Source organism: Lemur catta, chromosome 5, assembly GCF_020740605.2.
Source record: "Lemur catta isolate mLemCat1 chromosome 5, mLemCat1.pri, whole genome shotgun sequence".
Taxonomy (NCBI): Eukaryota; Metazoa; Chordata; class Mammalia; order Primates; family Lemuridae; genus Lemur; species Lemur catta.
In genome coordinates, this window is record NC_059132.1 from 93,159,236 (window position 1) to 93,171,576 (window position 12,341).

A 12,341-nucleotide genomic window follows, 5' to 3' on the forward strand; every position below is an offset into this window, starting at 1 on the left:
CAACCTCTCCACAGTACTATACTCCTACAAATAATGCAGTTGTAGTAGATATAAACCATTAAAACAGCAGGCAAAGAAAGGAGAAGAATGTTATTTTTTAAAACTCTTTTCTAGGAATCATGAATCATTAATCCTATAAGAAAGATTAGCTCCAAGAGCTGAATGTTGTATATTCTTTTTGCAACTTGGACATAATATGACAGGGAAGTCCTGTAATCTGAAGATTGGTCCTCAACCCTGTTGGTCTATCAAGGCAAGTTGCTAGTACATCCTGCTCCCCAGTACTATTCTTTCCTTGTGTTTCTGGGAATTTTATCTCCAGTGGCCCTTCAAATCTCTTTTCCAATCAGTCACTGCTCTCTGCCCTCATAGATAGGATCAGTGCCGTGTTTTTTCAACAGGAGTGTTGCCTTTTGAATGAGACAGTTCTTAGTTGTTTGAGATTGTGTCAATAATTGCAGGATGTTTAGCATCCTTGGCACCAAATACTAAATTCTAATTGTATCGCCTGGCATTGTGACCACCACAATGTCCCCATGCATCTCAAATGCTACTACCATCATAGTTGCAAACCGTTGAACGTAGGACACTGATATGTAAAAATGGTTCCCTCAGTGATCTTTTTTTAATACTTTTTCTTTGTACAAGCTGAGCAACATGGCTTGAAATTACATTGTGGACTTTATTTTAGGTAGGGAGAATAAATATTTGTCCTTTTCTAAAACTGGGAAGTAATTTTTAACATGATACTAAAAAGATGTCTTGTTTTATAGATCAGATAAATATTCCTGGGTTAGTAATTTCTACATTCTTAAGCTAAAAATTTACTTCCTCTTCCCTACCCCCCCACAAATTTCACTTTAATGATTGAGTTTTTAAATCATACTTCATAAAATGATTTTAAAAGATTGATGGTATACATCAATATTTCTAATTTTTTATATTTTTACCATAACACTCCTTTAAGTGTTTATATTGGTCCATGTTAATACAAAATATGAAAAACAGATATTTTCCAAGTGCTTTGATGATTTTATATTGTTCTAAAATTAATAATTTATTTAATAAAATCTTTTCATTTGATGCAATGGCTATAACAAAGGTGACAATAAATATATGCCTGCTCCCCACTTCAACATGCCTTTTTGGTGCTAAGAATTTTATCATTTAAGGTTTAGCATAACCAAAGTAGACAGAGGAAAATAGATTTGACCCTTAAAGGAATCACTAATAATCAGATTTTAGAAGAAAAGAAGTGAAATAAAGTTATAATAGCTTTTATGTATTTGTTTTTGGTAATTTTATTTTGGGCAGGATAAAGAAAGCATATGCAAAGCAAATTTGAGACTCATATTCCTATGCCTATTGAACGGGAGTAGTGGGAACAGGTCTAAGAGAAAATTGAAATATATCTCAGTGTGACTAGAAATGGTTTTTCATGCATTATCAGTAGATGAGTCCTTAAGAATCTCTTGAGAAGGACTTCCATATACACAGGTGAAGCATCATTTATTCAGCATGTGTTGAGCACCTGCTGTATACCTGACAGTGTTTTAGGTTTTGGGGCACTAGGGGTAGTCAGTATCTGGTGACATGTGATTATAGATGACTGAGAAAAGTCCTTAAACTACATTACACTTTTTTAGTTTAATGCAAAAGATGTTCTGAAGTGTAAACATTATTTAAATGTTCACTGTGTTGTTTTGCATTATTATCAGTAGGGAAAATTCACCAATGGATACTATAATTAAAAACAGGGTTTTTAAAAGATAAGTAAAAATTTAGGATGAAGTTGATTGATAGATATCATTTATTTGTATTATATAATCACCACTACTGACCTCCATCATTCATATGCTTAAAATCTTAGGGAAAAAGGATTATTCAACAATGTATGTGGGTCTTAGTTTGCTTCCACTATCAACCTGAATTGATGTTTGAGATTTCACACATATTTACGAAAGAATGCATCCAGATTTACATATCATTCTTAATTGGATTCCAAATCACTTTTTTTCTCCTTTCTTCAGCAAATATTCACTTCCTAGGCTGAAGACAATTTAAAAGCTAGGCTACCATAGGATGTGTGTATGTGTATGTATTTGAGAGCTTAAAAGGAATTAGTATGAAAGTAATTGAAAAATATAATTTAATTAAAATTTCCTTTCTTTTCAAGATTTAGTTGAGTAATTTAAGGACTCTTTAGTGCTGTGAAAGACCAAATGTACCAGTTTAGGACATGATTTTATTCAGGGTATTGCAGTAGGGAGAATGTCCATTAATGAGGAACATTTCAAAGAAAAGGAAGGGGCCTGAGGTTTTATATAGGCAGATAAACAAGTGAGGCATGTGTGAGTCTCATGGGAGTCATGAGGAAGGATGGAGGCACATCTTACCTTGTAATATGCAAGGGCAGGGTTGTTTTTTTGCTGTTAGCTCTTTTCTGGGACACAAAAGGATGGGGTGGGGGGTTGGCAAACAAGCAGGGGGTGGGGGCATTTTTAGCCTTCCCTGTTTTCCTGGGAGCACAGGACTTAGGTAAAGTCCAATATTTTCAAAACAAAGGAAAAACAAAAGCCAAGTACTACAGGTGTAATATACCACTAATGTCTATTCTCAAGGTTCGAGGCTTATGTTTGGGTGGACCCCTGGCTCAGTACCACAAGTTAGAAATGGATGGGAACAAAACAGTGATTCATAATGAATGTACAGACTATTCCAATAACATAATGACAGAGTAAATATTCTGGAAAAACCCTCTTCATGTAAATATCTTGATGATAAATTACAATAAACCTATATTTTTATAACTTGAGCATTTAATGTAAAGGAAATTCCCAAGGGTACAAACAAAAAAAAACAAAAACAGAGAGCAAAAACAGAGTGGTAAATAAACAAGGAAGTCAGAGCTGGGCCTGTATAATGTGGCAGGAAGCTAAACCTCCTCCAGCCTGCCTAGGGCTGGAACCCTTGAAATAACTACACCTTCACTCAAAGGCTAAGATAGGAAAAATATCTCTTAACAGGGACAGCCAACAAGGAAAATTATTTCCACCGTGTTGCCAAATGGAAAAAACAAACCATAATAACCATTGTAGTCTTCTCTGAGAACGTGTAACCATAGCCCTGCCCTCATATGAGCCTGGAGTTCAAATTTATACTACTTGTTCATTTGGACTCCTCAAGCCAAAAAACTAAAGTGGCAGTATGTTGGTAGCAAGTCCTGATGCATGGAAGAAGCAAAATTAAATCTTTAGGCGGAAATATTTTTCAGTTTAAGCCCCTAAGGATTCCCCCAGATTAAATTTAGGGAGATATGAACTTAATCAAAAATTACCAAATGGATGAAAAATAAGCCACTTGACTGGCAGGAGGAGTGTTTGGATGTGGATAGCAGGAGAGGTGGTGGATAGAATGCTGCTGGTTCTATTAAATATCATTTAGAGGCCGGGTGCGGTGGCTCCCCCCTGTAATCCTACCACTCTGAGAGGCCGAGGCAGATGGATCGTTTGAGCTCAGGAGTTCGAGACCAGCCTGAGCAAGAGCAAGAGCAAGACCCCGTCTCTACTAAAAACAGAAAAGAAATTATACGGACAGCTAAAAACATATATATATATATATATTATATACATATAATATATATATATATATATATATATATATAAAAAATTAGCCGGGCATGGTGGCGCATGCCTGTAGTCCCAGCTACTCGGGAGGCTGAGGCAGTAGGATTGCTTGAGCCCAGTAATTAGAGGTTGCTGTGAGCTAGATTAAGGCCACGGCAATCTAGCCTGGGCAACAGAGTGAGAGTCTGTCTCAGATAAGTAAATAAATAATAAATAAATATCATTTAGGAAAAAAATGCCTAAAAATAACAAAGTATGACATACAGAACATATCAGAATAGATTTTAAAGCCACTGTAAACAAATTAATATGAGTTGAGCATAGAATTGACATAGATCAATGAAACATGATAATCCATAATTAAATCATGATATTTGGATATTTTAGGGATGATAACAGGAGTATTTCAATTCGTTAGATACTAATGATGCTCATACAACTGGCCATCAGTCTGGAACTTAAGTTGTACTCCTCTCTTATACCATATTCAGAAGTAAATTCCAGATGAATTAAAGACTTAAAGGTAAAAAAAATAAAGTCATAGCAGTCTTTTGAGGAAATCTAGGAGATTACATTAATTATCTATGGATGAGAGAGACCATATTCATAAAAACTGAAATCCTAAAGTTGAAAAAAAAGGTCAAATTTAGCTGGATCAAATTTTTAGTGTGGTAAAGATTCCCTAAATAGAGTCAATAGGCAACAACAACAAAAAAGTAGATTTGGAAAAAATATTTGCAGTATAAAGGACAGACTGAGGGTTAATGTTTGTAATATTTAGAGTTTTTGTAAAGGGTGAGTAAACAACTCATCAGAAAATATGCTAGAGGAGATGAAAAAGAAACTCAAAGAGCAAAGTCTATGTAAGAGTTTATGCTTGAACTCTTGAGTAGTCAAGGAAATACAGATTAACAGTAAAATGAGGTTACGTCCATCAGACTAGGAAAGGAAAGAGCTTTTGGGTGTATTGCTTGATGGGATTTCTACGAGATATTATAGAACGAAAAAACCAAGTACAGAAAAAATTTAATTTTTATAACACATAAAAAATATTTAAAAACCTCCTATGGATAGATGTATGTATACTGTGTATGTATAAGTATTTGTATATGTTTGTATGTATGTGTATATATGTGATTATAGGAACATGGATAAAGATTTTTAAAGATATACATTATTATATCCAAGTTCACATGGCTTGCCTAGGTAGAGAGTAGGAAAGGGGAGCCAACAAAAAAAGAAAAAAGAAAGAAAGACCATATAAATATAGAGACCAACTCATTCCTTAAGGATTTGCTTATAACATTATCATGTAACTATATAATATAGTGTGATACCATAGCAAGTGTAACATTATTAGAGTCGGAATATCCAGGCTTAGTCTCAAATGCTCAACCTTTCTGGGTAAGTCTGTTCTTTAAAATGGAGATAATAAAACTTAACTTTACAGAACTGTAGTGAGGACCAAATGAGAAAATACATGTGAAGGTTACTTGTCCTATATAATACCTGTAAAATACCTGTCCTATAATAGTTGCTCAGTAAATCTCTTATTTTTCTCCTTCCCTTTAAAAATATTTAACTTTCACAATGGGATGATTAATTTTTAGATTATGTGTGGTAATCCAGGAAGCCAACCAATTAAGAGCAGAAAAAAACAATCTGGAAAAACAGACTAGAGACCTACAAGCAAAGTGCAATGAATTAGAAAATGAGAAATATGAGGCTATTATAAGAGCCAGAAATAGCATGCAACTCTTAGAAGAAGCTAACCTTCAAAAAAATCAGGTAAGAAATCTAGTAAACATGTTTAGAAATTAAATGCTGAACACTCCCCCATATAACCTAATGATAAGGGAATTAATAACTGTAGAATAAATGCATAGAAATGAAATTGCTACTCTCTCTATTACTAGACATACTATATTCTTGCATGATAAAACTAAATAATATAAAATATCAATCTTCTTCCAAAGCTAACATATAAACATCAGACTTTTCTTATGTTCCCAATCCCTATATAATTAATCTTCATCCCCTATAGTCTCATACTTTTTAAAAATCTGTTACAGTATTTTACACAGTAGACTCTATATTCAACTGAATCAGATGAAACTTACATCTTTATTTCCCCTTCATCACCTACACAATTATTCTAATATAGCAGAAGTTTAAATGACTTTAAAGATTTATTAACTAGACTCTTCATGTCACTGTTCTTTTTTTCTTTTTAAGCCTTTTTTAAAGCATGAATGTCATGTTGTTGTTTTTTTTTTTTGGCCCTCTAACAATTGTGATTCCTATACTATCACATACCATATTTTTTGTTTTATACCACTTCCATATGAATGGTATATAGTCTGTAGAAGTCACTAAGTAGATTTGTTTTTAATGTTGTTGCCTCTCTTATGTAGAGCTCAATAATTCATTATTTCATTTATGAACAATTATTGAATACCTCATATATGTAGACTACTATTCTGGGAATGTGAGAGATACAAAGGAAAGGAAATACTTTGTTTCATTTATGTTTCCTTTTTTTTTTTTTTAACATGGTAGAGGGTTTTCTAAGAGAGCTACTAAAAACAGAACATGCTATAAGTTGTATATTAAGAAGCTAATAAGAAATAAAAAAAAATTATCTAAATTCAAACTATGGGAATGCAAAGATGCTTTTATCATGCCTTGTAGCTAATAATTCCATCTGTGATCACAATACTATCTTTTTAGAATGGTTAAAAGGCACACAATAGACAAAATATAACTGGGAATTGTCCTAAACATCTTAAGTTAGCTAGAAAAGTGAAGTACGGGGCAAAATTGTTTATCTCCACCCTCTGAAGCCTAGTTGTACAAGCATTCCCAACATCAAGTCATTAAAAATAAACATTTTGTATAGAGTACAATGGACAGCCTATCCCCAAATCTTCTCACTCAAGTCCTAAGTTAACAGACCTTCACAAAGCACAGAGGTTGTCTATGGCTACAACATTAAGCTCCCCCTTGACTCATGCTTAATTGCTAGAAGGTTGTTTTTTTTAGTTGCTTGTTCAAAGCCCAGGGTTCCCTCAACCGATCACACAAATAGGCAGGAACCACAGGCTAACATAGTCTCCCTTCCTTCTCTGTCCCATTGTCCCTCTGAAGGTTGTTACATCAGAACAGCTGTTACTTCTCACTATCATACTTATTTAAGCTGGAGGAAATTTATTTAAAAAATAATTTAGCCAGGTGAAGTGGCACCACTTGTAATCCCTGTACTTTGGGAGGCTGAGGTGGGAGGATTCTTTGAGGCCAGGACTTCAAGACCAGCCTAGGCGACATAGCGAGACCCTATCTCTACAGAAAAGTTTAAAAATTTTAAAAATTAGCCAGGCATGGTGATGCATGGCTGTAGTCTTAGCTACTTGGAAGGCGGCTGGAGCAGGAGGATGGCTTGAGCCCAGGAGATTGAGGGCTATGATTGTGCCACTGCACTCCAACCCGGGCAACAGAGTAAAACCTTGTCTCTAAAAAAAAAAGTGACTAGTGAATTATTTTTACCCATTATTATCTTTACGAATGTGATCTATAACATTAAATGATTCTTTCCTGAAGGCTCTGCTTGAGGAGAAGCAAAAAGAAGAACATATAAAGAAGATGAAAGAAACAGTTTCTCAGATTTTACAAGATGCTGCCGTAAGAACCAGGAAAGAAGTAAGGGGTTTTTAATTATATTTACAAATCAGAATTTAAGTAACAACTAAAAACTAAATACCACTTAAATACTTTAAAATTAAAATACTTGCCAATATATTCATAAAGACTTATGTTGACAATATGTGAAATTATTAACATAAATGATTAAATAAAAACTAATTAAGGCTTCCTTTCCTTTAAAATGAGCTGCTATAGGATAGTGGGATGTACTGTATAGTCTTCTACTGGATCAAATAAAGATGTTCATTTCTTTTGTTTTTTTTTTTGAGACAGAGTCTCACTCTGTTGCCCGGGCTAGAGTGAGTGCCATGGCGTCAGCCTAGCTCACAGCAACCTCAAACTCCTGGGCTTAAGCGATCCTACTGCCTCAGCCTCCCAAGTAGCTGGGACTACAGACATGTGCCACCATGCCCGGCTAATTTTTTGCATATATATTTTTAGTTGGCCAGATAATTTATTTCTATTTTTAGTGGAGACGGGGTCTCACTCTTGCTCAGGCTGGTCTCGAACTCCTGACCTCGAGCGATCCACCCGCCTCGGCCTCCCAGAGTGCTAGGATTACAGGCGTGAGCCACCGCGCCCAGCCAAGATGTTCATTTCTATCTTTCTTATATTTTTCTGTGGGCAATATTATTTCTCCCCTAGGTGGACTGCAGTTTTAAACTGGTTTTTAAAAGCTTCATTAGTTAAAAAAGGAATAAAGTTAACATGTTTGCTTTCTCCCAAGCAACTAAGTAGTAGTTTTCATTTCTAAAAAGCCACTGTATAACATTTCTTCCTGTAAAAAGTATTTCTTAGAAATCTATTACTTTGTCACTGAAATTAGGTAACTTCCCAAGATAAAATTTTTAGTTTGAGGCAGAGTCCAAAGTAAAGCCTGGGCTTTTTTATTCTTAATCTATATCCTTTCTGCAGGAACCCTGTCCTGTTGCTGAAGATGAGAGTACTTATAACTTTGGACCATCGCCTAAAATATTCTTGATGACGTATTTTTAAAATAAATATTAATAAATTTTATGTCTTTTAATGATTGAATGATTTTATCAAAGTATTCGTGGTATGAGCATTCCTCCAATTGTATTTTCTAATCCTAAGATAAATTCTCATTGATTTTAAGGTTGAGGGAGGTTGTCATTTGCATGAAGCTTTAAATAATCTCAGTGTAATTTTTCAAGTGTTGTGATCTCTATGTTCATTCTAAACATCTCTGTAAAATATTCACATGCCTCCCAAAATTGAATTATCTCCCTATCTAAATACGTAGTCCTATCAGGCATCTGAAGCTCAATGTGTCTGAAACTGAGCTTTCTCTCGTACTCCCACATCTTCCCTCCCTCATGTGTTCTTGTTGATTTCCTTGTACCCAGCCTTTCCCTGCTATTACAACTATTCACTCAAGAAGTATTTATTGAGCACTTTCTATGTGCCAGTCATTTTGCTGGGTCTCTGCCTTCTGTGAGTTCCATACTGTTGCCAAGCTGGTTTTTTAAGTAAACTTTTTCTATTATTATTAAAAATAATACATGCTCATTGAACAAAGAAATGGAAAATATATAAAAGTATATAAAAAAATTAAAATCACAAATGCAGTACCCAGAAATAACCACTATTTTTAGCTTTGTCATTTGAATTGTCATCTAATCTCAAAGTATCCATGGCATGTCCTTCAAATATGTAGAATTAACTTTGTTCAATTGAGAATAAGTCTATAGGTATCGATTTTTATTGACTAAAGTAAATATGATGAATAAATTATCACATTTCTGTTCTGGCTATAAAATTGAACAAAAATATAATTTCTTTAAACCACGAAAATAGCTTATTTCTCAGATATCTAGCAAATAAATAAAGTTTGTGGAAAAAACACGTTTACTTTTGATTGTAAATTATGGCTAGTACCATCATTGGATTTTTCTGTTCCTAGTTCTTATTAATTTACCTTGCTATTTGGTTTATAAATATCCTTACTATTTATTAAATTATAGAAGAAAATGTTCATATAAAGGAAGTGAGGCTATGGTAAGAGAGGGATATGAGTACCTAGACAGACCATATCTAACACATATTAATTCGCAATAAATGCTACCTGTGATAATTTCTGACCCATAAACAGAATAGAATGATCCTTAATATAATTTTACATAGGAAAGGTCTGCATCAAATTATAACCTAAAATAGAGCTAAAATGGACCCACACATAAGTTTGGCAGGCCTTCAAAAAGAGAACTCATATTAATTAACCAAATAAAGTAAATGGCAGTGTTGTAAACGTTCTAAGGAAGGTTTACAACATGTTTTAGAAATAATCCATTTCATAAGATACTAGAAAATTCCCAAAGACCTTTGGATCATAAAAGTTTACTGATGATATACCATTGGCATCAATGTTCTTCACAGTCCTCTTAAAAAACAAAAATAGTTACTAGAAAAAATTATTGTCATTGGAGCCATCTTGTTGAGATGTGACTAATTCTTCAAAATACCTAAATTGTACTGTTTCCAAAGATATTTAAATGTTAATTCAAATAAGGATTTTCTTAAAAAGTAATTTACTTAGTACTGGGATGTTATTAATATGTGCATTATAAAAATATTCTTGTATTTATAAAACAAAATTACCTTAAAAGTTATTAATTACATTTTCAGCTTGTAATTCTGGTTTTCTCTTGACTTGCTTTATGGCAGCAGCTCTCAGAATGTTCAGGGAGTCCACAAGGTCACACCTACTTTTATAATTATAGTAAGACATTGTTTGCATTTTTCACTCACATGTTCTCACAAGTGTGCAGTATTGTTTTCCATAGGCTGCATGAAATGCAACAACACAACAGGTTGAATACAGAAGCAGATATGAGAATCTAGCTGTCTTCTATTCAGCCAGACATTAAGGAGATTTGCAAAAGTATAAAATAATGCCACTCTTCTCAAAAATTTTTAGTTTTGTACAATATACTTATTTCTCATAAAAATATATTATTTATATTAATAGGTAATGATTTTTTAAAGGGATTAGTAAGTAAATGTTTTTAAATTTTATCAGTTTTCATTTCTAATATAAAAATTGATAGAAAAAACTCATTATAAATAAAAGCTCTTTGTTTTTATAATGTAAAAGGATCCTGGCAACAAAAAGTTAGACAACTATTCTTTTAAATATATCATCCTATTTGCTCTCCTTCCACTCTCATGACAAGTTCTTGGCTCTTTAATAAATTGTGTACTTATCTTTTATGCCCTAAAAGTTATTTTTATCAAAACTATTATCCTAAATATTTTTATCAGATATTAATCATTTTATTCTACACCTAAATATTGTCTAAATGTCTTAATTTACAGATCACAAACACAAAAAAGCAATATAATATACAGATTTCTCGATTATCAGAAGAACTTTCAGCCCTTCAAATGGTATGTCAGAAGACTATATTGATATTTTTGTCCAAATATTACTTATTTTAAAGGTTAAGATATATATTATTGGGCATTCATTCATTCAAAAGATACTTGTTAAGTCAGGACCTAGGCTCAGTGCTAGGAAAAAAGTGAAAATACAAATGGACGTGTTTTCTGCTGTCTTGTAGCTTATGGTCTAGCAGGAAAGATAGATGGCATTTGTCACATTTTACTGTAATCACCTGTCTTTGGTAGAGAACACACAGGGTGCTATTTGAAGCACCCTTCGTCAACTCCTACCATATGCTGAGTTTATCTTGGAGAGCAGAGCAAAAGAGAGAAAGTATGTATGACAATGGGAAGAAAGAAACACAGGAAAGCTTCCCAAAAGAAATGAGTACTAAAGGATGAATAGGCAAAGAGGGGAGAGGAAAAGTGTACTTGTGTGACTAGAGAGGGGATTAGAAATAGAAATATAACTTGAAGATTTAATGTAATGAAATTTAATAACCTTGCTTGCAGGAAAATAAAAGTACACGAATGTCTAAGAATTGAAAAAATATTTATAATTTCATAAACTGTCATTTTTTCTGAATCCGTATATTACTTTTAATCTCTATCACAAAATTTAGCAATGAATTATGTCTTATAATAAATATTATGCATTAGTGTATTTTCAGCATATACACACACAATCATGAAAATCTCATTTCTCCAGTTAGATAGTAAGCATCTCAAAGTAGACGAATCTTATGCCTTCCTTTATTTTCCTCATTGCCTAGTACAGTGTTTTGCACAATATAAATATAAATAAATATTTATTAACCAAATATTAAACACTTTGAAAGAAGGATCACATCTTTTCCACATTCTACAAACTCTGTAGTGTATGTCATGGGACTTTTATAATTATGTATAGGTCTTGAATATAGAACAAATAACAGTGTTATTTTTTATTTGTTTATTTAATGTCACTTTTTTTAATGATGTAGGAACATTTAGTAAAATTAATGGAATGCAGTGTGGCAAATTAGTCATGTGTAATTGTTGTTATACAGTTTGCTTCCTTTTCTATCACCCTATTATTTTGCTTTCATGGGCTGATTAGCTTTCAAAAGATTCATGTCTTTGTGGAAGAAGAAGAGTAACAGGGCCCTACCCTAGTCCAAGATCATTTAACGGATTGTAAACTCTGCAAGGGCAAGAACATTTGTTCTTCCTATTTTCTCAAAGGAACAATGACTGGCTAAGACCTGCAGGGATTTTTCAAATAATTGTTAGCTGTGTAACAACCAGATCTATGTTAAATTCACTGTAGAGTAAAATAAAGTGACAATTTCAGTTTATTACAAAAAAAGTTTATGCTTTTTATTAATATTAAAACAATTCTACTTCATAGCTAAGTGATTTTTCTAAAGATATGAAATATTACATCATATTGATTCTGTAGGAAAAACTGTACTATCTAATTGAAAAGTATTTGAAATATAAAATGTTAGAAATATATTCAAAGGAAAACATTCAGCTACTTTAAAAAGCAGATTTTCTCAGAAAATCTAGGCTGCACTTTGACGCATAATAACCTGATGCCTGCTACTGTATTCTATTATTAAGTAGCAATTT

The 12,341-nt window shown here is 33.1% G+C and overlaps 1 protein-coding gene across 5 annotated transcripts in view; it reads left to right on the top strand.

The window, feature by feature from the left end:
• Positions 1–12,341, top strand: part of SCLT1 (sodium channel and clathrin linker 1) — a 134,266-nt gene that overhangs the window by 60,648 nt on the left and 61,277 nt on the right. For 4 of the 5 annotated variants that reach the window (XR_006735396.1, XR_006735397.1, XM_045552286.1 and 1 more), the window contains exons 12-14: positions 5,237–5,414; positions 7,224–7,322; positions 10,662–10,733. Coding sequence is in view for 3 of the 5 variants with exons in the window: in XM_045552286.1 (XP_045408242.1) it covers positions 5,237–5,414; positions 7,224–7,322; positions 10,662–10,733 (349 nt within the window). In the remaining 2 variants the exon portion in view is untranslated. The remainder of the gene's footprint in view (positions 1–5,236; positions 5,415–7,223; positions 7,323–10,661; positions 10,734–12,341) is intronic. The other variant, XM_045552288.1, reaches the window with a different exon arrangement.